The sequence below is a fragment of the Scyliorhinus canicula genome, chromosome 6 (genome assembly GCF_902713615.1).
Source record: "Scyliorhinus canicula chromosome 6, sScyCan1.1, whole genome shotgun sequence".
NCBI lineage: Eukaryota > Metazoa > Chordata > Chondrichthyes > Carcharhiniformes > Scyliorhinidae > Scyliorhinus > Scyliorhinus canicula.
This window is the reverse complement of record NC_052151.1, coordinates 120,967,274-120,992,181: the sequence shown is the minus strand read 5'-3', so window position 1 is coordinate 120,992,181 and position 24,908 is coordinate 120,967,274. Positions and strand designations below refer to the sequence as shown.

The 24,908-nt window shown below is 45.4% G+C and overlaps 1 protein-coding gene across 3 annotated transcripts in view; it reads left to right on the top strand.

Annotated features, from left to right (window-relative positions):
• Positions 1–24,908, top strand: part of mpv17 (mitochondrial inner membrane protein MPV17) — a 76,652-nt gene that overhangs the window by 30,029 nt on the left and 21,715 nt on the right. For all 3 annotated transcript variants that reach the window (XM_038800029.1, XM_038800027.1, XM_038800028.1), the window contains 2 exons: positions 13,628–13,743; positions 19,988–20,080. In XM_038800029.1, the coding sequence (XP_038655957.1) occupies positions 13,628–13,743; positions 19,988–20,080 (209 nt within the window). The remainder of the gene's footprint in view (positions 1–13,627; positions 13,744–19,987; positions 20,081–24,908) is intronic.

The following is a 24,908-nucleotide window of genomic DNA, read 5'->3' as shown; positions in this document are numbered from 1 at the left end:
ACGGTTCGATTCCCGTACCAGCCTCCCCAGACAGGCGCCGGAATGTGGCAACTAGGGGCTTTTCACAGTAACTTCATTGAAGCCTACTCGTGACAAGCAATTTTCATTTCATATAAGGCACTGGTCGCTAGTGTGTGGTGACATTGGGATATTTTGGGTTGCACCGTGGGACAAGGCAGGGGTGCCTGCTCTCCCCATTGCTTTTTGCCTTGGTGATGGCATTTAGAGCTTCGAGGGGTTGGAAATGGATTGTTCCGGGGTGGTTGGTGGTGGGGGGAGAGGGTGTTGAGCACAGGGTTTCGCTGTACGCTGATGACCCGTTATATAACTCGGGGCCCTTTGGGGGCATTATGGGGATTTTGAGGACTTTGGTCTGGATTCAAGCTGAACATGGGAAAGAGCGAGGTGTTCCCGATTGGAGGCCAGAGGGGAGGTTGCGAGAGCTGCCGTTCAAGGTGGTGGGGGTGAGTTTTGGGTACCTGGGCATCCAGGTGGCACAAGGTTGGACGCAGCTGCATAAGTTAAATTTGGGTTGGTTGGGGCAGCACGGCGGCGCAGTGGTTAGCACTGGGACTGTGGCGCTGACGACCGGGGTTCGAATCCCAGCCCTGCGGGGGTCACTGTCTGTGTGGAGTTTGCACATTCTCCCCGTGTCTGCTTGGGTTTCACCCCCATAACTCAAAGATGTGCTGGTTAGGTGAATTGGCCACACTAAATTGCCCCTTAATTGGAAAAAAATAATTGGGTAATCTAAAAAATTTGGCTTGTTTGGGTAGCAGATGAATGGTGATTTTAAGAGTTGGGATGTGCTGCCATTGTCGTTGGCGGGATGGGTGCAGACAGTGAAGATGACGGTTCTTGTTTATATTTCAGAACCTCCCAATTTTCATTCCGAAGTCATTCTTTAAAAAGGTCAATGCGTTGATCTTGGGGTTTGTTTGGATTAAGAGGGGTTTTATTTTCAGCGGGAGACAGGGCATTGCCAAATATAATTAATTATTACTAGGTAGCTGACATCGCTATGGACAGGAAATGGGTAGTGGGGTGGGGTCGGTATGGGGGTGGATGGAGGCAGCTTCTTGTAAGAGATCCTGTCTCTGCCGTTATCGGCCAAGCATGGTGCTGTCGACCCTGAGGGTATGGGGGCAGTGGAGGCCGCACTTGAGATTGGAGGATGTCTCCGCATGGGCATCGATTTGCAATAACCATAGATTTGCACCGGGGGGGGGGGGGGGGGGGGGGGGGCTGCTGGACACAAGGTTTCGGGGGTGGCGGCGGCGAGGATTGAGCAGTTTGGGGATCTGTTCGTGGGAGATTCATTTAGAGGACCTAGAGGAGGAATATGAGCTGCCCACGGGGAATAGTTTTAGGTATTTACAGGTCCAGGATTTCATAAGGAGGGAGGTGCCTTCCTTTTGCGGGTTGCCACGGGGCTACAAGATAAGGTATTGTCGAGGGAGGGGAAGGTGTCCGAGGTTTATAAGGAGCTTATGGAATGGGCAGGGAACCCCGATAGCAGATGTTAACCGGAAATGGGAGGAGGAACTAGGGGTGGAATTGGAGGCCGGGATATGGGAGGAGGCTCCGTGGCGGGTGTAGTGTCTTCGACGTGTGCAAGGCTCAGTCTTATTCAGTTTAAAGCAGTCCACAGGGCGCATATGATGGTGGCGAGGATGAGGTTCTTTGAGGGAGTAGAGGATAGGTGTGACCGGTGTGCGGGGAGGCATGTTCACATGTTTTGGGTGTGTCTGAAACTGAAGGGGTTCTGGCAAGGTTTGCGGACGTAATGTCCAAGGTGTAGGGGGTAAAGGTGGGCTCGAAACCAGAGGTAGCGATCTTTCGGGTGTTGGAAGATCCGGGGATGCATGGGGCGAAAGAGGCCGATGTCTTGGTCATTGTCTCCCTGACAGTCTGGAGACAGATTTGGCTTGGGTGGAGGGACTCGGAGCAGCAAAAGGCAGGAGTGTGGGTGAGTGACCTGGCAGAATTCCTGAGGTTGGAAAAGAACAAGTTTGTCTTGAGAGGGTCAGTTGATCGGTTTGCCTGGAGGTGGAAGCCGTTCTTTGACTTCTTTAAGGAGGATTGAGGTGTCAGCAGAGGGGAAAGGCGGAGTGGGGAAGTGTAGGGGGTTAAAAATGGGAGGGGGGAGGAAGGGAAGGGCAGGGGCGAATGTGGGTGCTGGTTATTTATTATGTTGTACAATTTTGCTTCTCTTATTTGTTTTGTTCATAAAAATGCCTTAATAAATATTAAAACAAAAAGAAAGAAGCAAATGTCGTGCGAAAAAACTTTTATACACAAGTGGTTTGAGTGAGGAATGCACTGCCTGGAAGTATGGAGGAGGCAGGCTCAATCAAGTCATTCAAGCGGGCATGAGATGATTATTTGAATAGAAACAAAGTATGTAGGGGTACAGGGAAATGGCACTAAGTCATGATGCTCATTGCAGACATGATAGCCAAATGGCCTCCTTCTGTGCCGTAACAACTCTGTGATGTAATAGAGAAGGGAGTAGAATATTACAATGATAGGTATAGATTAGATTGGGTAGAGGTTCAAGTGGAGCATAAAGACTGGCTTGGAATGGCTGTTTATCCTGTGCATTTGCCTCCAATCTTGACGAACTCACAGGCATTATGACTAGACTCATGCATGAAGGGTGGCTCAACAAGCTAGTTACAAAGAGATTGTTAGCATCTATGGAACACACTCCAACATATCAGCCGGTGCTTCAAACAAAGAAGAAATTGAGGGTGAGAAAGGGAGCTCCCGTGGAGAGAAACTACCAAAGAAAAACTTTCCAAATCATTTCCTCGCCTAATAGTTTTGACATGCAAATTTAACCTGGAAATGGGTTACTACTTCTTTATAGCAAGCCTTGCCTTGATTTCCGCAGCAAGGTGTTTATAGATGAAACCATCTCTAAATAAATAGCAGGTGTTTCTCTCAGCTCATCACTTACTCGTGACAATAAGCGATTTTCATTTCATTTCATTTATGATAAGCTATAAACTATGTGCCATAAACTATGTACAGTATCTGAGATTTGCTTCTGTTCAGATGTAATCTATAACTATTACACTCCCTAGTAAATTGTTTCTGGCAGAATTGGCTATAAAATGTTCCGAATGCATCATCGATGCTGGCTGAACTCATTTCAATAAGTCAAGGTAAAGTGTACAATTTAATTTGGTCTTTTATAAATCCAAATGTCAGATGCTGGCACCACTGCAGCTCTTAGAACTAGTGCACGTAAACTGTTTTAAACAAAGGTTGAGAAGTTTCAAGTTTTAAATCTTGGCAGTCAACCAAGAAATAAAGTTCTCCAAAGCCTCCGATGGGAAGCAGTGGCATATAATATTGTCACTGGACAAGAAATCCAGAGGCCTGGGCTGATGCTGTGGAAACACATGGCAGGTGATGGAATTGAAAAGATAGAATTAAAAGCTAGTCTCAATAATATTGACCATGAAACCATTGTTGATTGTTGGGTTTCATCCAGAGGAATTCTGTAACGCAAGGCTCTGTTCTACGGTCTGTTCCCATGGATGCAATGTGAGATAAAACTGCTGCAGAGGGGTTGACTTGGTGGAAGATGCTCTCTGATCTTCCCAAAGTGGAGAGTATTCCATCACGCTCCTGACTTGTGCCTTGTGGTTAGTATCCAGACTTCTCCCTCAATTATGTCCTACCATTCTTGCCCTTGGTACAGTGCTGTTGCTCAATGCCTGTATAATTCTGTAGAGCATCTTGCAGTCATTCTGATTGACTGATTCTTGTGCCCACTGCCTTTAACTCCCTCGTTGTGTCCCTCCCACATTCCGGCCTCCAGTCTTCTGTACTGCTCGTCTTCTCACAATGTTCTTTTCTTGGTACCACTTGCTCTTCACCAGCTTTCTTTCATCAATCAACTTCCACATTGAGTTAGTGATCCAACTTTCTTTGTTGGTTTCTCTCCTCTGTCCCTGGTGAATTCAACGCTTTCTTTAATCCCTCTTTTGAAGATTTCCCACTGTTCTAAAAGTTGCTCAACCTCTGTAGTACTTCAAATCTATTGGAGAGGACAAGCCAGAAAGTGTCCGAGATGTTCTTGTCCTTCAGTTTCTTCATTGCAAATGGCTATTGTGACTTTGTGGTTGTTGTCTTCTTCAGCTTTGGGTGGATGCCAAACACATGGTGGCGGTCCAAGCCTACGTCAGCACCTTGAGAAGTCTGGACATCTTGTTGAGATGTCCTCCTTTTGCTGCTGATGCATGTGTAGTCAATCTTGGTCGAGGTGTTAGCATCTGGAGACCTTCATATCTTTTTGCGGATGTCTAAACATTGATTACCCCTTAAATTATGTGTTCAAATCCTGCTCTAGGATTTGAACCTAGAAATTCAATTCTGACTGAGGTGAAGTCTTGCTCCTGAGCTAAGGCTGATATTGAGTGCATCTGGTGACTCAACGGATAACTGTACATCACAAAAAGTTATTTTCGAATACTTGTAAGTAAAATCCTCCCTAGTCCCAAATGACTATAGGCTGTTTTACCCTTTGAGGGGGAAGAGCTGACTGGTGGTGATTTAACCTGAGGATCACCAGACCTCAGGCGAGGGACAAAGTTGAGAAGGTGAGGCCTTCAGCCGGTATGGGAATTGAACATCCGCTGATGGCCTCGCTCAGTACCAAGAACCAGCTGTCTAATCAACTGAGGTAAATTAAAATGACAAGTAGAAAGGGAGGGACCTTGGTCCAAGCATGGGCAAAAGAGCTGAATTCTAGAGATGAGGTGAAAGTGACTGTTGCTTACATCAGTGCAGCCATTGTGAGTGTGGAATTGAGGATTACAAGTAAAATTTTAAAGATTTGACGTCACTGGGAATGGATGGGGGGACAGATCTAGCTGTTAAATTCATTACTGGTTGGAGTCATGCTTAGCAGACAGAAATATGGTTGTGACTGTTGGAAGCAATCAACTAAACCTCAGGACTTCACTGGAAAGTTCTCAGTGCAGTCTCCCTGGCCCAACCAACTGCCTCATTAATGAACTTCCCTCCATCATAAGGTTAGAAAAGAGGATGTTTTCTGTCCTTTGCAGTGTTCAGTTCAATTTGTAGCTCCTCATAATGAAGCAGTTCACGTCTGCATGCTGCAAGACCTGGATAACATTGAAGCTTGGGCTGATAAGTGACAACTAATGTTTGCACCACATGTGTTTCTTGCAATATGACCATGGCTAAAGTAATTCATTAGCTGTGAGGGAGATTAAGATGTCCTGAGGTTAAGAAAGATGCTGAATGAATGCAAGTTATTTTTTCCCTATATAGAGGCACCCAGAATTGTGCACATACTCTTACCTGTGTTTCTGATAGACTTATCATTGCTAATTCCCCATTTGTAAAATAAATCCATAATCATTCACAAACTGACCAAGGTAAAAATAGGCACAGCCTGGTAGTGACCAAATCACTGACAAAATCAAGCTTCAACACCGTTTATTTTTGCCGATAATCTTTGTTATCTAGAGTTTCTCAAGTTCAAGTTAAGACCATTTTTTGTGCATTGCACCCTCCAACAGGTTCTAAATTTTATAGTTAATGAAGACAGGAGATCATGTATAAACATTCTACAGAAATAAATTCAGTGACACTGAAAATGGGAAAATCTGCAACTCTAAATGAATATCATTAGCATTTTCGTTTCAGAACAGAGGTTTGTATTATTAAGTTGAATGGAATCTTTAGAAATAACTACTAGTTACATGAAAACGCAGCTTAATTCAATAAATGTAATTTCTAAATGGAATGTCATTGAATAAAAATCAAAATGCGCCATCATTCTAAAGCATAAAGACTAAAATGTTAAAAGAATGCCTCAGAGGTAGCAGTACTTTTGACAAGAGCTTTGACAATGATACTTAATTTTGTTTGAAATTTTTTTTTAAGTTTGTAAAAAAATCTTCAATTTGTTTGGATGTTTTGGCCACTGTAATGGATTGTCATCACTTCTGTCCTATTTAACATGAGATAAAACACATGCTCCCCTGCACCTGCCCCTTTGTACCCTAATAAAAATTAGTCTCAACAAAAGTTATGTTGCTGTGTTGAAGAGCTGGTTTTCACAGTTGGATCGTCATCCAAACGTCAGTCTCAATTCCCTGTCAGCAATACGGAAGTGACTGGTGGGGTGACCGGTACGATCGTTCCGGGGAGACGGCCAATTACTAGGCCACCGCCTGGAGTCCGGCAATTAATAAACCACCGTCTGGAATCTCATCTAATTCAGGATAGCAAGTAAAGCAGGGGACTGGATGACCAAATATCTTCATTGTCAGGCTGTCAGCCCCACACCTGGTAAAATGGGCACTGCTGAGGTAGGTAGGAAAGTGCGTTGGAGCCTCTCAGAGGAACCCCGTCTGCAGGAGTCCAAGCAGAGGCCACTGCAGCCATTGATTCCTATGGCTGTCACTGGCTGCAGTAGTCACCTGTTCTGCCATCAAAAAGGCTGGCAACCTCCGCACACAATGCAGTGGTGGGAGGTGGGGTTGCCTCCAACAATATTAAAATACCAGCACTGTCGCAAAGTGGTCCCTAAATATGGCGATAATTGCCTTAATTGGCTGCCCATCTCTGTGGAGTAGGCAGCTGACCCTGGTCTCAGCCTGCCTCTGGGAATTCCTCTGGAGGTGGAAGTGCATTTGGGATCCATCATGCATAGCTTCCCCACACGCTGCGTTTCCCGTTCAGGCTCCTGTCCCCACGGAGCTGGGAAAATTCAACCCATTTTCTGCAGTTTATTTTTTTTTTATAAATGTAGATTACCCAATTATTTTTTCTAATTAAGGGGCAATTTAGTGTGGCCAATCCACCTACTCTGCACATTTTTGGGTTGTGGGGGCGAAACCCACGCAGACACGGGGAGAATGTGCAAACTCCACACGGACAGTGACCCAGAGCCGGGATCGAACCTGGGACCTCAGCGCCGTGAGGCGGTTGTGCTAACCACTAGGCCACCGTGCTGCCCTGTTTTCTGCAGTTTATACATGTGCTTTCAGTTTGCTAGCTGCTGCACTCAGTTGGTTGCTGTTTCAAGTATATTTGCAAGACACTGAAAGGAGTTGTATATTGTTCAAAAGGCGGACACTGTCATTTTGACAGAAAACACAAGGTCATAAATTTACATTGTAATTGCTTTGATAGATAACTGCCATTTGCCCTGACAGGATGCAAGCTTCCCCTGCCAAAAATGACATTGCTCGTGTCAGACACAACCCATATGTCACTGACAAATTGCAGCTTGAGCCAGTGTCAGTGGGGGCATTTGCTTCTGTTTGCTTGTTTAATAGCGTACATCCTCAGTGGACTATTCAAAAATAGTTACAACAAGTCAAGCAAACATAGATAGGATGTTAAATATTACATTGACCTTTACTTTAGATAATTAGCTTGATGAGCGGTACACACTCTGATTTTTGCATAGTTGTATGAGCTACTAAGTCAAATTGTCATATAGATGAATAGGAAGCAGTTTTTGTTCTTAAATTTTATAAAATATGGGTGGCACAGTGGTTGGCATTGCTGCCTCACGGCGCCGAGGACGCAGGTTTGATCCTGGCTCTCAGTCACTGTCCATGTGGAGCTTGCACGTTCTCTCCGTGTCTGCGTGGGTCTCACCCCCACAATCCAAAAAGATGTGCAGGGTAGGTGGATTGGCTATGCTAAATTGTCCCTTAATTGGAAAAAAAATTGGTTATTTTAAATTCATATTTTTTTTTTAAATGTTATAAAATATAAACATTTGCATTTGGATATTCGATACAAATGTCAAATCCTGTCCCTTGTTAAATGTATGTCTCACGCAACTTTACTGATATTTCATTAAAACTACTTTTACTGATAGAATGGACCTTACCTAAAATCACAGAACTGTATATTGAGATCAGTATTTAATTGCTAGCATTCAGTTGGCACAATTCTCGCTCAATTAGTTATACCGATGTTCGGCTTACTCAACAACAACTTGGACTTGTATAATGCCTTTAACATACAATATCCAAAGGGACTTCGCAGGAGTGCTATGAAGCACAATGTGTCAGAATGATATACGGTGATAATAGCACAGATGACCAAAGGTTTGGCGAAAGAAGCAGGTTCTGAGAAGTGTCTTAAGGAGCAAAGCAAAGTAGAGAGAGATGGAGAGGTATAAAGAAGGAATTCCTGAATTTAGTGCCTTGGTTGCTAAAGATATTCCATCAATGGTGGATCACTTGAAATCGTTATATTCAAAAGACTGGTTAGAGAGGTGCAAATATCTGAGGGTTGTGGATCTGGTGGAGCTGACTGAGATCTGGAGGACAAGGCCATGAAGGTATTTTGAAAAAAAGGAGCGAAATTTGGAATAAGGCCATTACTTAAGTAGGAGTCAATGCAGGTCAGCGAGCACAGGAATTTTGGGTGAATGGGATTTGGTACAAATTAGTATATGGCAGCAGAGTTTTGGATGACCTCATGTTTATGGAGAGCAGAGGGTGGGAGGCTGGCCAACAGTGCGTTGTAATAGTCCAGCGTAGAGGTAAGCTAGTCATGGATATGGGTTTCAGCAGTAGGTAAGCTGAGGCAGGGGCAGCAATAGATGATAATCTTTATTATCACAAGTGTGCTTAAATTACATTCCGACGCCTGTTCGGGTCCACGGAGAGAGAATTTAGAATGTCCAAATGACCTAACAACACTTCTTTCGGGACTAGTGGAAGGAAACCGGAGCACCGGAGGAAACCCACGCAGACACGGGGAGAATGTGCAGACTCCGCACAGATAGTGACCCAAGCTAGGATTAGAATCTGGCACTGTGAAGCAACAGTGCTACCCACTGTGCTACCATACTGCCCATCATGTGATAGAGAAAATGGGTATTTTAGAAATGGAATGACTGTGATTGGAAGCTACTCTCTGGGTCAAATATGACACCAAGGATGTGAACAGACATGTTCAGCTTCTGGCAGTTGGCCAGGAAGAAGAATTGACTCAGTAGCTAGGAAATGGGGTTTAAAGTGGGGACCATAGACAATGGCTTTGGTCTTCCCGATACGTAATTGGAGGAAATTACTGCTCATCCAGGACTGGGCGCTGCTAATGCCTTTTACTTTCGCAGCTGTTTCACAAAAGTCAATCAGTCTTTTATTTAAAACCAGTGTTCTTTATATAAAATGACCTCCGCTATTTATTGTGTATATATTAAATGTACATTCATTCAAATGCTCACAGTGAAACTATTATCAGAGAGGTAGACAAGGCAGCATTTATGCATGAAAATAATGAAGATACAAAGACTAGAGATACACAAAGTTAATCTAAGAGTTTCAGGGCAGAGTGGATTAACATATTGTACTTTTCATTCCTGGGGTCTGGGCTCAATTTGAACCAATTTGGTGGGGAATCTGTGAAGAGAATTTGGTCAGACTTTTCTTTTGTCTATAAACCACAGACACTAAGCATTCAGTAAGATCCTGGCTGATATTTAACATCAACTCCACTTTCTCATCCTTTTCGCATATCCTTGATTTCATTGTCCAAACCCCACCTACCTCCCAATGAGGAACAACTAAATTGTATAACAATGGTGAAATCAAAACCCATTAAATTATCCATAAGGCTGAATGAACGTCCCACACTGATGGAAGTCGACACTGGAGCAGCCGTATCAGTGATAGAGGGGAAACAGTATTCAATAAAAATCGCACTGGACTCCAACCCTTATTCCTAACCAGGACCTCGGCAAAACCGAGGGCATACACAGGGCAACCACTGAGAGTGTTGGGCACAACGCATGTAACTGCGGCTTATGGAGAGCAACTGGTTAGGCTGCCTTTAATGGTGGTGAAAGGTGTGGGGCCAAGCTTATTGGGACGAAACTGGCTAAAAGAGATCCAGCTGGATTGGGTAAACATTTTCCAGCTGGGAAATGGCCGCCTGAGTGAACTCCTGTGCAAATACCCAAATTTTTCTGAGAAGGGCTCGGAACAATAAAGGGAGCAAAGGCGACATCGCATGTAGATCCAGAGGCAGTCCCAAAATTCTACAAGGCCCGACCAGTATCTTTCGCATTAAAGCATAAAGTCGATATGGAAATAAAACGATTAGATACGTGTGGGAAAACATGTAATAAAGAAACACCTGGACCAGGAGCGGGCCTCAGATTCGTGTCCTCCCCGACAAACTCTTCACGCCCCTCCGACACTACTGGTCAGGACATCGGACTCAGATATGGACACCGTGGATGATGCCGCAGCTGTAGCCCTGCCGCGGGAGGAAAGGGGGAAACAGCTCCTCAGGCGCTCACATCGGAAAAGACGGGCACCCAGCCGTTATACTCTCCCTATGTCGGAGGCTGAAGTGGAGGAGCCGGACCCGGTGCAAAAACGAAGCAGGAGATCCATGAGTCATGAGGACTCCTCGGACTTTGGTGGGGAGGGGTGTAATGACTTAGGCCAGGCCTTTGAGATTGGCCAATTAGAATACGAGTTCCCTGATTAGTGGCCCAATCAGGGAACCCATTTCTGTGTATATAACAGGGAGTGTCCGGTCCTCTGCACTCCAGGTGTAGGCAGCAGACTGAATGGTCATGGTTGTTCAGCTGTTGGGTTTGTAAATAAAAGGAATTCTGATGACGGGACATCTTCCTCCTTGGACTTATTACAGGAGCCGAGCAGGGAAGACAGTGGAACAGCAATGGCAGGAGTTTGGGGGGTTGGGGGGTTGGGGGGGGGGGGTCATTCGGGAGGCACAACAGAAATTCATCCCAAGGAGGAGGAAACATGCTAAGGGGAGGGTGAGGCATCCATGGCTGACAAGGGAAGTCAAGGACAGCATAAAAGAAAGAGCACACAAAATGGCGAGGATTAGTGGGAAACCAAAGGACTGGGAAGCCTTTAAAAGTGAAAGAGGACAACTAAAAAAGCAATAAGGGGGAAGAAGATGAAATATGAGTGTAAGCTAGCTAGTAATATAAAAGAAGATAGGAAGAGTTTTTTATCAATATATAAAAGGCAAGAGAGAGGCAAAAATAGACATTGGACCACTAGAAAATGAGGCTGGAGAAGTAGTGATAGGAAACAAAGAAGTGGCAGAGGAATTGAATGCTTAGTTTGCATCAGTCAGTGGAAGACACCAATGGGATGCTAGATCTCAGGAGAACAAGGGGGCAGAGGTGAGTGCAGTGACCATTACTAAGAAGAAAGTTCTAGGGAAACTGAAAGGTCTGAAGGTGGATAAATCACCTGGACCGGATGGATTACACCCTTGGGTTCTAAAAGAGATATCTGAGGAGATTGTGGAGGTTGGTGGTGATCTGTCAGGAATCACTGGCGGCAGGAAGTGTCCCAGAGGACTGGAAAGTGGCTAATGTAACATCACTGTTCAAGAAGGGAGGGAGGCAGAAGACAGGAAATTATAGGCCGGTCAGCCTGACTATGATCATTGGAATTATTTTAGAATCCATTATTAAAGATGAGATTGCGGAGTACTTGGAAGTGCATGGTAAAATAGATTAAGTCAGCACCGCTTCATCAAGGGGAGGTCATGTCTGATAAATCTGTTCGAGTTCTTTGAGGAGTTAACAAGGAAGTTAAACAAAGGAGAACCAGTGGACGTGATTTATTTAGATTTACAGAAGACCTTTGACAATAATAATCTTTATTAGTGTCACAAGTAGGCTCACAAGTAGGCTTACATTAACACTGCAATGAAGTTACTGCGAAAAGCCCCGAGTTGCCACATTCTGGCGCCTGTTCGGGTACACAGAGGGAGAATTCAGAATGACCAAATTACCTAACACGTCTATCGGGACTTGTGGGAGGAAACCAGAGCACCTGGTGCAAATCCACACAGGGAGAAGGTGCAGACTCCAAGCACACAGTGACCCAAGCCGGTAACCAAACCAGGGACCCTGGCGCAGATCCTGGCGTTGTGAAGCAACAGGTCTAAGAGAATCTTGATGCTTCTGATTTCTTAAACATTTTCCCATTTAGAAAATTGTATAGCCTCCATTCCTCCTTCGAAAGTGCATAACCTGACACTTTTCCACATTGTGTTCCGTCTGCCACTTCTTTGCCCACTCTCCTAGCCTGACCAAGTTCCTCTGCAGCCTCCCTGCTTCCTCAATACCACCTGTCCATCTGCATATCTTTGCATCATCTGCAAACTTAGCAACAGTGCCTTCAGTTCCTTCTTCCAGATTGTTGCTGTATATTGTGAAAAGTTGTAGTTCCAGCACCGACCCCTGAGGCACGCCACTCGTCGGCGGCTGCCATCCTGAAAAAGGTCTCTTTATCCCCACTCTCTGCCTTCTGCCAGTCAGCCATTTCTCTGTCCATGCCAGGATCTTACCCTTAACACCATGGGCTCATTAACAGTCTCCTATACAGCGGGCAGCACAGTAGCATGTGACAATAAAGATTATTATATATTATTTTATATACATGCAGGTTCAATCAGCAGTTAGGAAGGCAAATGCAATGTTCGCATTCATTTCGAGAGAGTTAGAATACAAGACCAGGGATGTACTTCTGAAGCTATATAAGGCTCTGGTCAGACCCCAATTGATGTATTGTGAGCAGTTTTGGGCCCCGTATCTAAGGAAGGATGTGCTGGCCTTGGAAAGGGTCCAGGGGAGGTTCACAAGAATGGTGCCTGGAATGAAGAGCTTGTCATATGAGGAACGGTTGAGGACTCTGGGTCTGTACACGTTGGAGTTTAGCAGGATGAGGGGAGTTCTTATTGAAACTTACAGGACAATGCGAGGCCTGGATAGAGTGGATGAGGAGAAGATGTTTCTGTAAAAACTAGAAGCAGAGGACACAATCTCAGACTAAAGGGACGATCCTTTAAAACCGAGATGAAGAAGAATTTCTTTAGCCAGAGGGTGGTGAATCTGTGGAACTCTTTTCCGCAGAAGACTGTGGAGGCCAAATCACTGAGTGTCTTTAAGACAGAGATAGATAGGTTCTTGATTAATAAGGAGATCAGCGGTTATGGGGAGAAGACAGGAGAATGGGGATGAGAAAAATATCAGTCAAGATTGAATGGTGGAGCAGACTCGATGGGCCGAATGGCCAAATTCTGCTCCTATGTCTTATGGTCTTATGACTTAAGCTAATTCCTACTCTTCTAAACTCCAGCAGATACGAGCCTAGCCTGATCAACCTTTAAGACAACCCACCATACCTCCCATTGAAAGGTTGAATAATGAGAGAAAAGTCGTACCTGGGTGGCTTCTGTAGCTTGTTCAAGTGTGACTTATAAGCGCTCAGTTGAAGGAGTACTTTATGAACTTGCAAACATTTAAATTATCGCAAAACTAAGTTCTGCATTAAAATATGTGCTATATAATCAGTGCTAAAATCACTGTTGTATGAATAAAATTGCATATTGACTGCATTTGTATAATGGCAAGGGGTTACAAGAATACAATAAATCTTTTTTAAAATGGGTGTATGCTCATGTGCAACATTTGCTTGTATATGCATGCAGCTGTTAAATACCTGCAAAACCTGACTAATGTGAATTTAGTTGCCGAACTCTGATTAAAGCACCAAGTTTTCATACTGAGGTTTTGAATGCCATTAATGATTGCTTTTCAATTTTGCAGGTACTTTAGTTGGATGCAGTGACGTAGTTTCACAACAGCTGATTGAACGGCGGGGATTTGCAAATCATGACACAAAGAGGACGATCAGGATGACCGTTGTTGGATTAATTTATGTGGTAAGTTATATCAGAGTGCTGCAAATATGATGCTGCACGATGGTAGTTTGTGGTTGAAAAACACAATGTCACGCAATAACAGTTATTTTTGTTGTCCTTTTGGCAGAAAAATGTCCCAAACTATTTGTCCAGCTAGTGATTGGGGATGAAGACTGCCAGGAGCTGAAATCTGAATTTGGGGTGGAACATTTGATTGAAAAGGGATTCTAAAAATATTTTTTCTAAGCAGCAAAAGAGGTGCGAGAATTCTAGAAGGGAGGACAATGCAATGCAGCGGAAATCACCAATTAGTGCCGGGGCAAAATTGAGGAGGCCAGAATTGAAGGAGTGGAGCTTTCCATTGGGATTGTCAGGCTGGAGGAGCTTTCAAGCATAGGCTGGGGCACGGATGTGGACAGATCGACAGATGAGGATGGCATCCTAAACTTACCATCATTTTAACAATACAGAGAATGGTCAGAAAAATGCCAGGTGGAATTCAGTGTCAGTAAATATAAACGAGGTGTTATTTTTAAAATTGAAATATAGTAATTCTAATATGAATGGAGATATATGGGTGATCTGGAAGAGCAGGGTTTATGTTCTGGAGGCAAAAGCTGCAGCCCAAGTGGGTAAAACGATAAAAAATGAATGGGGTGCTGAATTTTATGGTAAAATGCAGATAATCCAACAATCCAGATGAAATGGTGAACCTGTACAAAATTTTAGAAAGAATAATGGGCCATAGCTTCTGGCTCCCAGTGTCGGATATTGGGGGTACCCACCCCCGCCGGCCAGATCCGGCATGGGGGCAGCACAGTAGCATGGTGGTTAGCATAAATGCTTCACAGCTCCAGGGTCCCAGGTTCGATTCCCGGCTGGGTCACTGTCTGTGCGGAGTCTGCACGTCCTCCCCGTGTGTGCGTGGGTTTCCTCCGGGTGCTCCGGTTTCCTCCCACAGTCCAAAGATGTGCGGGTTAGGTGGATTGGCCATGCTAAATTGCCCGTAGTGTCCTAAAAAGTAAGGTTAAGGGGGGGTTGTTGGTTACGGGTATAGGGTGGATACGTGGGTTTGAGTAGGATGATCATTGCTCGGCACAACATCGAGGGCCGAAGGGCCTGTTCTGTGCTGTACTGTTCTATGTTCTATGACACTGGACACCCCCTGACCTGAACGCATCTCTGATTCTTGGCGAATTCCAACGAACGCTGGCGTGTGGTTCGCCGGGGTCGGGGCTGGCACTCAAGAACATAACAAGCTGCAGCCGCATATAAGCATTCCACTGCCCACACACACACTCTAATTCTGGCCAAGAAGATGCCGCCCTGAAGAGCAACACCGAGGTTCGCAGCTGGAGACACTCAGGAACAAAAAAATGACTAGAGTAAGATTAGGGCCAATCAAGGATAGTAGTGGAAAGTTCTGTGTGGAATCAGAGGAGATAGGGGAAGTGATAAATGGATATTTTTCGTCAGTGTTTACACTGGAGAAAGACAATGTTGTCGAGGAGAACACTCAGGTTCAGTCGACCAGGCTAGATGGAGTTGAGGTTCAAAAGGAGGAGGTGTTAGCAATTTTGGAAAATGTCAAAATAGATAAGTCCCCTGGGCCAGATGGGATTTATCCTAGGATTCTCTGGGAAGCCAGGGAGGAGATTGCAGAGCCTTTGTCTTTGATCTTTATGTCGTCTTTGTCGACAGGAATAGTGCCGGAAGACTGGAGGATAGCAAATGTTGTCCCCTTGTTCAAGAAGGGGAGTAGAGACAACCCTGGTAATTATAGACCTGTGAGCCTTACTTCGGTTGTGGGTAAAACGTTGGAAAAGGTTATAAGAGATAGGGTTTATAATCATCTTGAAAAGAACAAGTTGATTAGCGATACTCAACACGGTTTTGTGAAGGGTAGGCCATGCCTCACAAACCTTATTGAGTTTTTTGAGAAGGTGACCAAACAGGTGGATCAGGGTAAAGCTGTTGATGTGGTGTATATGGATTTCAGTAAGGCGTTTGATAAGGTTCCCCACGATAGGCTATTGCAGAAAATAAGGAAGTATGGAATTGAAGGTGATTTAGCGGTTTGGATCAGTAATTGGCTAACTGAAAGAAGACAGAGGGTGGTGGTTGATGGCAAATGTTCATCCTGGAGTTCAGTTACTAGTGGTGTACCGCAAGGATCTGTTTTGGGGCCACTGCTGTTTGTCATTTTTATAAATGACCTGGAAGAGGGTGTAGAAGGATGGGTTAGTAAATTTGCAGATGACACGAAGGTCGGTGGAGTTGTGGATAGTGCTGAAGGATGCTGAAGGGGACATGAGAAGTCTTTGGCAGGTAGGATCAAGGAAAACCCAAAAGCTTTCTATAGGTATGTCAGGAATAAAAGAATGACTAGGGTAAGAGTAGGGCCAGTCAAGGACAGTGGTGGGAAGTTGTGTGTGGAGGCTGAGGAGATAAGCGAGATACTAAATGAATACTTTTCATCAGTATTCACTCAGGAAAAAGATAATATTGTGGAGGAGAATGCTGAGACCCAGGTTATTAGAATAGATGGCATTGAGGTGCGTAGGGAAGAAGTGTTGGCAATTCAGGACAAGGTGAAAATAGATAAGTCCCCGGGGCCTGATGGGATTTATCCTAGGATTCTCTGGGAAGCCAGGGAAGAGATTGCTGAGCCTTTGGCTTTGATTTTTAGGTCATCCTTGGCTACAGGAATAGTGCCAGAGGACTGGAGGATAGCAAATGTGGACCCTTTGTTCAAGAAGGGGAGTAGAGATAACCCCGGTAACTATAGGCCGGTGAGCCTAACGTCTGTGGTGGGTAAAATCTTGGAGAGGATTATAAGAGATATGATTTATAATCATCTAGATAGGAATAATATGATTAGGGATAGTCAGCATGGTTTTGTGAAGGGTAGGTCATGCCTCACAAACCTTATTGAGTTCTTTGACAAGGTGACTGAACAGGTGGACGAGGGGTAGAGCAGTTGATGTGGTGTATATGGATTTCAGTAAAGCGTTTGATGAGGTTCCCCACGGTCGGCTATTGCAGAAAATACGGAGGCTGGGGATTGAGGGTGATTTAGAGATGTGGATCAGAAATTGGCTAGTTGAAAGAAGACAGAGAGTGGTGGTTGATGGGAAATGTTCAGAATGGAGTTCAGTTACGAGTGGCGTACCACAAGGATCTGTTCTGGGGCAGTTGCTGTTTGTCATTTTTATAAATGACCTAGAGGAGGGCGCAGAAAGATGGGTGAGTAAATTTGCAGACGACACTAAAGTCGGTGGAGTTGTAGACAGTGCGGAAGGATGTTGCAGGTTACAGAGGGACATAGATAAGCTACAGAGCTGGGCTGAGAGGTGGCAAATGGAGTTTAATGTGGAGAAGTGTGACGTGATTCACTTTGGAAAGAATAACAGGAATGAGGAATATTTGGCTAATGGTAAAAATCTTGGTCGTGTGGATGAGCAGAGGGATCTCGGTGTCCATGTACATAGATCCCTGAAAGTTGCCACCCAGGTTGATAGGGTTGTGAAGAAGGCCTATGGTGTGTTGGCCTTTATTGGTAGAGGGATTGAGTTCCGGAGCCATGAGGTCATGTTGCAGTTGTACAAAACTCTAGTACGGCCGCATTTGGAGTATTGCGTACAGTTCTGGTCGCCTCATTATAGGAAGGACGTGGAAGCTTTGGAACGGGTGCAGAGGAGATTTACCAGGATGTTGCCTGGTATGGAGGGAAAATATATGAGGAAAGGCTGATGGACTTGAGGTTGTTTTCGTTAGAGAGAAGAAGGTTACGAGGTGACCTAATAGAGGCATACAAAATGATCAGAGGGTTAGATAGGGTGGACAGCGAGAGCCTTCTCCCGCGGATGGAGGTGGCTATCACGAGGGGACATAGCCTTAAATTGAGGGGTAATAGATATAGGACAGAGGTCAGAGGTGGGTTTTTTACGCAAAGAGTGGTGAGGCCGTGGAATGCCCTACCTGCAACAGTAGTGAACTCGCCAACATTATGGGCATTTAAAAGTTTATTGGATAAGCATATGGATGATAAGAGCATAGTGTAGGTTAGATGGCCTTTAGTTTTTTTCATGTCGGTGCAACATCGAGGGCCGAAGGGCCTGTACTGTGCTGTATCGTTCTATGTTATAGGATACAGAGGGACATAGATAAGCTGCAGCGCTGGGCTGAGAGGTGGCAGATGGAGTTTAATGCGGAAAAGTGTGAGGTGGTTCACTTTGGAAGGAGTAACAGGAATGCAGAGTACTGGGCTAATGGCAAGATTCTTGGTAGTGTAGATGAACAGAGAGATCTCGGCATCCAGGTACATAAATCCCTGAAAGTTGCCACCCAGGTTAATAGGGCTGTTAAGAAGGCATATGGTGTGTTAGCCTTTATAAGCAGGGGGATTGAGTTTCGGAGCCACAAGGTCATGCTGCAGCTGTACATAACTCTGGTGCGGCCGCTCCTGGAGTACTGCGTGCAGTTCTGGTCACCACATTATAGGAAGGATGTGGAAGCTTTGGAAAGGGTTCAGAGGAGATTTATTAGGATGTTGCCTGGTATGGAGGGAAGGTCTTACGAGGAAAGGCTCAGGGACTTGAGGTTGTTTTCGTTAGAGAGGAGAAGGCTGAGAGGTGACTTAATAGAGACATATAAGATAGTCAGAGGGTTAGATAGGGTGGACAGTGAGAGTCTTTTTCCTCGGATGGTGATGACCAACACGAGGGGACATAGCTTTAAATTGAGGGGTGGTAGATATAGGACAGATATCAGAGGCAGTTTCTTTACTCAGAGAGTAGTAGGGGTGTGGAGCGCCCTGCCTGCAATAGTAGTAGACTCGCCACCTTTAAGGGCATTTAAGTGGTCACTGGATAGACATATGGATGAAAATGGAATAGTGTAGATCAGATAGGCTTCAGATGGTTTCACAGGTCGGCGCAACATCGAGGAACGAAGGGCCCGTACTGCGCTGTAGTGTTCTATGTTCTATTATTGATGCTGTGGAGGAGAGGTAGCACAACCTGTTCCCTGAGCTGGGAAGAAGGCTGCCACCTGTGGATGGCATCCATGCCAGGACACCTCGGTTTCGGGGGAGGCACGCCGACCTCACAACCCATCCCCTGGTTACTCCCCACTATCTCCCCCCCCCCCCCACACACACACACACACACACACACACACACACACACACACAATCCAGCGGAAGGACTGGTGGCCCACAGCTATGCCTTTGGGAACATGTCTGACCACCCCCCCCCCCCCCTCGTTAGCACCCCTGACACCAGTTTCCTGATTTTAAATACCACAAGTGAACCGCGCCGTCGGTAATTCCATCTGGTGGTGGCGGAGCATTCCGGGAGAACCGGAGAATGCCGGTTTGGGCAATTAGTGACATGCCAACAGCCTTTACTGTACACCTTCCATGTCCACGCTCACTGTGGAACACGTTCATGATGCTGTCGAGGCACTGGATTCCATTGAGTGCCCAGCGACAGCCTCAATTTGCGGCTGGCTCTATGCTCCGCCCAATCGCGATTCGGGTTTCCGGCGTCGCTGGACGGAGAATCCCACCCATTATTTCGAATAATGAATCAAGGACTTGAAAAGGCCAGCAAGAAACTAGCACTAGAGAAAACATTGCCATTAAAGACTGACAAATCTCCAGTCCCTAATGGTTCCTGGGGTTGTAATTCTTCAAATGATACCATAATGAAAAATGATGAATGAATCGTCTGTTGGACAAGTGGAACCTTAATGCAGTATGAGTCACTTTTCAGGAGAATAAGTGTAAGGAAAAGATATGGGGAAAAGTGCAGTAACTCCTTGGCAGCAGTTGATAACTTAAGTACACTCTACATAACAAGCTAAGATATCACCTGTGAAAAGTAATCTAACATGAAATGAAATGAAAATCACTTATTGTCACAAGTAGGCTTCAAATGAAGTTACTGTGAAAATCCCCTAGTCACCACATTCCGCACCTGTTCGGGGAGGCTGGTACGGGAATTGAACCGTGCTACTGGCCTGCCTTGGTCTGCTTTAAAAGCCAGCTACTTAGCCATGATGAAGATAACTTCATTTTTGCAATTATTTGCTGGTATGACTGCTTTCTGTTCTAAGCAATAGGAACTATGGGAGAGAGATCAACTGAAAGTACAGCAGTTAGTGCAATTATGACTTGGACAGTTTTGACTATTGATTCAGTGTTATCAAATTACAACTTTCACGTCATTTAAGTAATTTAGTTTTTTTTAAATCCCTTTAGGGGCCTGTTCTTGGAGTATGGTATAACGTTCTCGATAAAATTATCGTTGGACACAGCAAAACAGTGGCATTTAAGAAAATGTTACTTGATCAGGTAAGTATGTGAAAAGCACAACAAATTTAGATTTATCTAGCACCTGTAAATTCGAACAATATCCCAAAGAGCTTGACAGAAAATACTTAGGTGATTGTTTTTGACCTGCGCAGACGTGATGAGCCAAATGAGTTTTTGTGCAGTAGACCTCTGACTCTACAAGAGAAGTGAAATGAACACTAAACCTAAATGAGAAAGTTAACAGGGTGGCCAAAGGCATAGTCGAAAAGTTAGCATTTGAGAAGGGTTTAGCACAGAGATTGAGACTTCTTGCCCCTAAATAGCCAAATGTTTCTGTATCAGTGGATGGAGGGAGGATGTAATAGGACATCCAATTTGGTGGAAAGATCACTGACGTGAGAATGAAAGCGGGTACAATGGGGTGAACTTGAGGAACTTCGCGATGGAGATGAAGAAATGTAACTTGTCAATTGTGCTGACTTCCTTGCCCGAGTCCCAATTTACACTGCCGGTGCGTGAAACTTCACTTCAGGTGCCTTGCCTCACAAAATATGGTGTAACATACTTTCCGCGGAATTCTCCGCTGGGGGCAGAATTCGTGAAGGCCGTCGTGAACTCAGCTGAGGTTCACGACTGCCTCGGAGCCAGCTCCCCGCACCTAATTCACCCCCACCCGGGGGGCTAGGAGCGGGCCTCCGCCTTTCCCGGCAGCGACCTCGTCACGCCAAGAATGTGAAGTCATCCGTGCATGTGCGGGTTGCCGGTTCCAACCCGCGCATGCGCGGATGACTTTGCGCAGACGGCACGAACCCACGCATGCGCAGTGGCCGTCTTTCTCCTCAGCCGCCCAGCAAGACGTGACGGCTTGATCTTGCTGGGCGGCGGAGGGAAAAGAGTGCGTCCATTTTGGACGCTGGCCCGACGATCGGTGGGCACCGATCACGGGCCTGTCCCCTCCCGAGCACAGTCGTGGTGCTCCCGTCCCAATCGGGCCCCTAGATGCCCCAAATGGGCATCCGGTGCCCGTTTCACGAATGCAGCGACCAGGTGTGTTTGCCACCGTCGTGAAACGGGCGTGAAGGGCCGGCCGCTCGGCCCATCGGGCTCGGTGAATCGCTGTTCGCAGTGAAAAACGGCAAGCGCCGATTTTTCCGATTGGGGGGGGGGAGAACTGTGGGGGGCGTAAAAAATGTCGGGGGGCCCTCCCAGGCCGCGTGGGGCGAGGAGAATCGCGCCCTTTATCTTTGTTTTACGGAATATTACTTTTTGTACAATATTGCACCCAGTACCTTGTCTCAGCCATTAATGATATGTGAAAATGATAACAAAACTCGTTTAAAGTTAATGTTACTCTAGTCAGAAAATAAAAATGTCAGGAATTGGAACCTGGTTGTCCATTTGACTTAAAGGAATACTGAAGGAAGGTTCATGAAACTCTCACTTGCAAGCCTTTACTATTCTCTGGTCTTTTTTTGAGTCAAAAGTAAAATGTAAAGCTGCCCAGTGAAAGTTTTTTTTTTCTTTAAGTAGCTCCTCAGTTATCTCCAGCTGAACAGGGTGAGCGTCGTCACGAGAGGGTTCTTGAACTTATTTTCTTATTAGGAAAAGACAGGGAAATGGCACTAAGCCATGGCGCTTGTTTGGAGAGCTGGCGCTGTCACAATGGGCCAAATGGCCTTCTGCACCGTATTAGTTCTGTGATTTATGAAGATGGTTTTCTTTATTGTATTAAATTTAGGAATTGAAAGACTTTCCACTTAGAGCAATTTAATCATGTGGCTTTTCTTGGTGTTATTTTACTCTTTCAGTGTGACATTTATATGCGTTGAATTAATTAAGTGTTGCAATATGATTATAAGTGGTCCTTTGTGTGCATGATTAGTAAAACCTTCCTGCAAATGTAACATTTTGATAAGTATGGGAAAAGGTTAGAACCTATTATTAAAGACTTAACAGGGCATATAAATACATTCAAGGTTATCAGGCAATATCAATATGATTTTCTGAAAGGATCTGTTTTGGGGCCACTGCTGTTTGTCATTTTTATAAATGACCTGGAAGAGGGTGTAGAAGGATGGGTTAGTAAATTTGCAGATGACAAGAAGGTCGGTGGAGTTGTGGATAGTGCTGAAGGATGTTATAGGATACAGAGGGACATAGATAAGCTGCAGAGCTGGGCTGAGAGGTGGCAGATGGAGTTTAATGCGGAAAAGTGTGAGGTGGTTCACTTCGGAAGGAGTAACAGGAATGCAGAGTACTGGGCTAATGGCAAGATTCTTGGTAGTGTAGATGAAAAGAGAGATCTCGGCATCCAGGTACATAAATCCCTGAAAGTTGCCACCCAGGTTAATAGGGCTAGCCTTTATAAGCAGGGGGATTGAGTTTTGGAGCCACAAGGTTATGCTGCAGCTGTACATAACTCTGGTGCGGCCGCTCCTGGAGTACTGCGTGCAGTTCTGGTCACCACATTATAGGAAGGATGTGGAAGCTTTGGAAAGGGTTCAGAGGAGATTTACTAGGATGTTGCCTGGTATGGAGGGAAGGTCTTACGAGGAAAGGCTCAGGGACTTGAGGTTGTTTTCGTTAGAGAGGAGAAGGCTGAGAGGTGACTTAATAGAGACATCTAAGATAGTCAGAGGGTTAGATAGGGTGGACAGTGAGAGTCTTTTTCCTCGGATGGTGATGACCAACACGAGGGGACATAGCTTTAAATTGAGGGGTGGTAGATATAGGACAAATGTCAAAGGCAGTTTCTTTACTCAGAGAGTAGTAGGGGTGTGGAACGCCCTGCCTGCAACAGTAGTAGATTCGCCAACTTTAAGGGCATTTAAGTGGTCACTGGATAGACAAATGGATGAAAATGGAATAGTGTAGGTCAGATAGGCTTCAGATGGTTTCACAGGTCGGCGCAACATCGAGGGCCGAAGGGCCCGTACTGCGCTGTATTGTTCTATGTTTAAACAATTTACTGCCGTTTTTTGAAGATGTAATATGCTGTGGATAAAGAGGAAGCAGTGAAAGTTCTCCACTTAGATTTTCAAAAGGCATTTGATCAGGGCCACATAAAAGGTTATTGAGGACAATAAAAGTTCATGATATGGGGAGTAACATATTGGCATGGCTAGAAGAATGGCTAGCTAACAGGAAACCGAGTAGGCATAAATAGGTCATTGTTTGGTTCTCAAGATGTAATGGGTGGTGTGCCACAAGGACCGGTACCAGGGCTTCAACTCATTATGATTCATATGACTGTCTTAAGGGATGGAAGGTATGAAGGCTAAGTTTGCTGATGACATAGGCGGGAAAGTAAGTTGTGAAGAGAACATGAGGCTACAAACGATATTGGTAGATTAGGTGTGTGGCAAAGATCTGGCAAATGGAGTATAATGTGGGAGAACGTGAAATTGTCCATTTTGACGAACAGAATAAAAACGTATATTATCTAAATAGTGAGTCCCAATAGATGAATCAAAAATCATTAATGGGCATTACATTAATACAGCGAGTAATGTAGGAAGGCTAATAGAATGCTAGTGTTTATTGCAAGGGGAATTGAATGCAAGAGTAGTGGGATTATGCTTCAGTTATACAGGGCATTGGTGTGACCATATCTGGAGTACTGTGCACAGTGTTGGTCACCATATTTAAGGTTGGATGTAAGTGCACTGGATGCAGTTCGGGGGTGGGATTCTCCAATAATGGGACTATGTCCCCAACCCGGGAAAAAACGCATGCAAATCATTCTGGACTTACCTGGAGAAAGTTAGGGTGATTCTCCGATTTGCAGGGGGCTAGCAGGTCCCTGGAGTGCTCCTCGCAGCTCCAGCTGTCGATATGGGACCCTGCACTTCCGGTCGGGGTCCGTGCATGCGCATGGCGGTGGCCTTTGTCGGCTGCCCTACGAGACATGGCTGCCTGCCCCCCACCAGGGCAGTCGCGGACTGAGTCCACAGCCGCCACGCCGAATTGCCACCGGGTGGAACCATGAGAGAACCACGCTGGCGGTAACGCGGCTCGCTGAACTCGGAGAATTGCCGCAGGGGCCTCTTTCAATGGCCCTCGACCAGCGTCGCGTCAACCGCGCGCGCTCGATTGGCGGCGATTCTCCGGCCGAGAATCTCGGGAGCGGAGTCGGACCCGGTCTCGGGTTTGACGCCCATTCTCCGGCCACGCGCCAATCGCAATTTTGGCAGGAAGGCTCAGAGAATCCCGCTTCAGAAGTTTACTAGGTTAATACCTGTGCGGAATAGCTGGATGGGCTAGGGTTGTATCTGGAGTTAAAATGAGTAAGAGGTGAATTGTTTGAAATATATAAGACTCGAGACTTGACAGGGTGGAGGTGGAAAGGATGTTTGTTCTTGTGGATAAATCTAAAGCTAGTTTAAAAATCAGGGGTGGCCCATTTAATACCGAGATGAGGAGAAATCTTTGGGGGTTATGAACCTTAGAACTCTTCCTCAAAAAAGACGTGGAGGTAGAATTTTGAATATGTTTTAAGGCAGAGGTAAATAGATTCTAGATCATCAAGAGGGTGAAAGGTTATTTTCTCATCTTTTTAAATAAATTTGGAGTATCCAATTCATTATTTCTAATTAAGGAGCAATTTAGCGCGGCCAATCCACCTGTTCTGCACATCTTTTGCATTGTGGGGGCGAAACCCACGCAAACACGGGGAGAATATGCACACTCCACACGGCCAGTGACCCAGAGCCGGGATCGAACCAGAGGGTGAAAGGTTATGGGTCAGCAGGAATGTGAAACTGGGGTTAAAATCAGGTCAGCCATGATCTTATTGGATGGCAAAACAGGCTTGAAGAGGGGCGGCACCACAGCACAGTGGTTAGCACTGTTTCTTCACAGCGGCAGG